General features: G+C 48.2%; 1 protein-coding gene across 1 annotated transcript; it reads left to right on the forward strand.

The window, feature by feature from the left end:
* Positions 1-26: 26 nt before the first annotated feature.
* Positions 27-4051, forward strand: zgc:171844 (uncharacterized protein LOC100151763 homolog). Its single transcript, XM_056288009.1, is given in 6 exon segments — positions 27-46; positions 250-323; positions 1836-1950; positions 3521-3594; positions 3934-3954; positions 3957-4051. Coding segments are annotated over 5 exon segments (378 nt in total). The 5' UTR covers positions 27-46; position 250.
* Positions 4052-4334: the final 283 nt, after the last annotated feature.

Below are 4334 nucleotides of genomic sequence, written 5' to 3' on the forward strand. Positions count from 1 at the left end.
GGGGAGAAAAAGCCCCCCCCCCCCAAAAAAAACTGAAAAACTGTCAGTATGTATTGACAGCTGATGATGGCTTATGCATGAAACAGGCTTGTACTGCCCAGGAAAGAATTTACTCGAATCCCTGCATTATATTTAAATGGACTGCATGGGGAAATACAGAAAATATGCCCTTCCCTATTTGTCTTTGAAAGGTATTCATTTGGGGGATATATTTTTTTTCCCTCTTGCTTGTGTTATTTCCTTCCACAGGATGGATGATATCCAGCTCTGCAAGGAAATCACACGGTTGAAGAAGGAGCTTCAGAAACATGTCTCTATTTCAGGTAAATGTGAAGCCCGCCATTATGCCGTATTTGTGTGTGCCGATTGTGACCTTTGCTTTACGCCGCGTAGGACGACGCACACACGTCTGCTTTATTTGTCGAGTTTGTGCGGACGGCATTCACCGTGTAAAGCACGGGAGAGGCCAAGGGTGCACGTGAAAAGCGTGCCCCTCATGACAAGAACCACATTCAACTCGTTTTCAGAGGAAATGGGACGTTGATACGAGGGGAAACGGAAGCCTTTATGGAAGGACAGAATTCGCCCCGGTAATTGTGCCATTGGACATAATTCACCGAAGTCTGGCGTTCGTTGTGTTATTCAACATGTACAGTTGTGTTATATGACTTTTTGGGGTTGACTCGCTCACTTTAAGAGCTCAGTGCGTAGCCATGGTAACGCGGCGAGATTACGACATTTTCTTTCAGTGTTGTTGTTGGGGGTTTTTTGGGGGGGGGGGGTTGATAGTCACGCTGCATGCCGTTCAAAGTCCAAGGTCGGAATTCCCCAGTTGAAATGAACAAAACAAACAAAACACACACAAAAAAATGGCTGACGGTGTTAAACTGGTGTTTTTATTAGTAAGTGAATAAATAATTGAATTTTCAGCAGTGCAGCCTCCTTGCATGCATATATATATATAAATGAACCAGAGGAATAACTTTTGTGCAGCGATAACTTGCTTGACATTGTGTAACCTAACTGGCTACGTAACAACATTGTCGACATATTTTGACATCAGTTTACATGCAGAACAGGTTTTACTATATGATAGTATGTATTATTGTAATTCAGTACAGGCAAATATACTTTACGTTGCCTTAGCTGATGGTTTACCACTGTTGGCCTCCGTGGGTGCGGCCATTGTCGTGTGAAGTCGGACAACAGCTTCTCCGCGAAATCAAGGCAGGTGGAGTTGACCCCGAGTTTACAAGTAGGAACTCCGACTTTGAGCGGCGTTCATCGTTCCAGCGCACGCCCGGCTAACCACGCGCGTAAAAATCGGCTGTCGCTCAAGGATGACGTCGCTGACCGGTGCGCCGCTTTGCAGCAGTGTCGTCAAGCAGCACTCGCTGCCGTCAACGTTACCGTTGGCCTGGCGCGACATTTAACACGCCGTCGTACTTCTTCTAGTAGGAGGTCGGAACAATCTGGACTTCCGAGTGGTCTGGAGCGCAGCAGCCAGCGCAGGAATGCACGACACACGAGTTGGTGCAGTTTTTAAAACGTTCTTGCGCTGTACGTCGTAGATTTCTTCCACTTCGTGTCGGACTCGATACTACAACATCGATTTGACGTGCTTACGGCGATTTGCGGCGCTTCTCCTACTGCAGTGAGCAGATTTAAACTAATCAAAGGCCTCAAAAGGTCAAACATTTCCGGAAGGTGTATTGTACTGCAGATGCCGCAGGATAGTGTCCGACGTCTGTGACGAGTGTTCTTGACGTTCCTTGTGAGCGAATTCCCGCTGTGAAAGCTGTTGTCTGTAATCGCTGGCGATGCCGTTTGCACAGACAAAGACAAGTCCGTGGAGGACAGGCAGAGAGAGGATGAGCTGCTGCAGCAGATCCACAAGCTGGTGGAGGCCAGAGACTTCCTGGTGGATGATGTGGAGTTTGAGAGGTTGAGGTAAGCTTATTGATTTTACTGTAGGGGGGAAAAAAAGGTCTTTCACCGGGCGGTGTCATTTACAGCGCTTGTCTGAATCTACAACGCAGTCTGTCGGGAAGACAACAGGAATGAAAGGCCACTTTCCGGAAGGCTCGGGTCCTTTGAAAGGGGGTATAATTTTGACGCCGAAGGCGTCTAAATTGGCATTTCCGCGCCATATTTTTGTCAGAACGTAACGGGCGTTTGAAACATCTGTTGTGTTAGCGCATTTTATTCCTTTGGCGGCAAAAGAAACATGATTTATCGATCCCATGATGAAACTGCAGTGCAGATCAGTGTTTGCATACTGTACATGTTTTTAAACGCAAAACCCCCCATAAATCACACGGATTCAGTCAGTCACATAGTTTGTGGGATTAAATTAGCTGTCAACAGTGATAAACAGAGGGTTGTTATTCTCAGTGACTGTATTTGGGTGACATGTTGGCAGCATCCAGATGGAAGGCCTGTGTGGGAAGCCAACATGCTGCATTATTTAATGTGCATCTGAGAATGGAAGAGTGCAGAGGGAGTCAAGTATTTGTATTGTGGTGAATTTACATCGCAGATAAAAATTTACGTCCCGGGCGTCCAGGTGGCGTGGCGGTCTATTGCGTTGCCTACCAACACGGGATCGCCGGTTTGAATCCCCCGTGTTACCTCCGGCTTGGTCGGGCGTCCCTACAGACACAATTGGCCGTGTCTGCGGGTGGAAAGCCGGATGTGGGTATGTGTCCTGGTCACACTAGCGCCTCCTCTGGTTGGTCAGGTTGCCTGTTCAGGGTGGTGGGGGAACTGGGGGATCCTCCCACGCGCTACGTCCTCCTGGTGGAACTCCTCACTGTCCGGTGAAAAGAAGCGGCTGGCGACTCCACATGTATGGGAGGAGGCACGTGGAGTTTCACCAGGGGGACATAGCGCGTGGGAGGATCCCCCAGTTCCGCCTCCCCCCCTGAACAGGCGCCCTGACCAACCAGAGGAGACGCTAGTGTGATCAGGACACATACCCACATCAGGAGTATTTTGATCCGCAGCCCTCCCCGGATTGGCAGAGGGGGGGTGGAGCAGCGACCAGGATGGCTCGGGAGAGTGGGGTAATTGGCCGGATACAACTGGGGAGAAAAGGGGGGGGGGGTTACATCCTTTGTAGCAATCTTTTTCAGCTCAGACTTTTTTTCAAGGCAAAGGCGAGGCTGAGTCAATCGAGTTATGTGGATTTTAGAAAGTAACGAAGGATTTAATCATCAGTTTTACTGGCGTGATGGAAAAATGATATCTTCTGCTCCTCGTGGGTGATCAGCCATCATATGGCTCCTGAAATGAGCAACAAATACAACGCTGTTTATAGTTAATGAACCCAGTGCTGGACATTTGACAGTACAACATATAGCATCAGGGTGGCCCGTCGAGCATGTGTTGCTCGAAGACGCGTTAATGACAGACGTGACACCGCAGATACCGTTCCAGACAACACGTGATAAATCACAGCAATGGACGAAACTGTGATGAGTCAGTACGATTGATGGTGCTTCACTGAATGCCCCCACAGGGAACGAGAGGAAGACAGGGAGATGGCGGACTTCTTAGAGTCCAAATTCCCCAAACATTTAGGGCAGAATAAAGGTAAGCGCATTTTCTTGAAGTAAAGCGGTTCTTTTACCACACAAAAAAAAGTATTGTGTTGATGTTAATTCCTTCTTGCGGTCAGGATTTGTGCCGCGGCTCCTCTCTTTTTATATTCGATGTGAGAGGGTGGAGACGGGCACAGGGTGGCCTTGTGAGCAGAGCGGCAGCCCAGTAACAAGACGGCAGGCTGCAGGTTCAGTCGCCGCAACATCCGCGCTCCCTGTCGAAATGTCCTTGAGCAAGACGAGATGAGACGCGCATAAATTCAGACAAAAAGGGTGAGACTGCGGGGGCGGAGAAATGTAAATCCGTGGTTTGTGTCTCCTTTGTGTTCAGGTGTTACGCAGGATCGAAGGCTGGCTCCAAATCCAAGCAGACGTCAGCTCCTCTTGTCACCAAAACCGGACTCACGATCCTGAAAGAGTGCTGCGGCTTCACCTGCTCCGTCATGTAACGCGTTAACTAGGGCAGAAGTAAATAAAACACTGGCGCATAAGTATCTGTGTGTACGTGTGCGTGTGTGTGTGTGTGTGTGTGTGTGTGCAAGTGATAGCGCAAGTGTGTGCATACCTTTCTGTATATATGTCTACCTGCCTGTCGAAGAAACACTGTGCTTTTATCATATATATGTATATGTGTATGTACGTGTGTGTGTGTGTGTGTGTGTGTATATATATATATATAAAAAACTTTGTTGAAAGAAACACTAAAGTGTAGGGCAAAAGCTCAACAAATAA

Source organism: Lampris incognitus, chromosome 10 (genome assembly GCF_029633865.1).
Source record: "Lampris incognitus isolate fLamInc1 chromosome 10, fLamInc1.hap2, whole genome shotgun sequence".
Taxonomy (NCBI): Eukaryota; Metazoa; Chordata; class Actinopteri; order Lampriformes; family Lampridae; genus Lampris; species Lampris incognitus.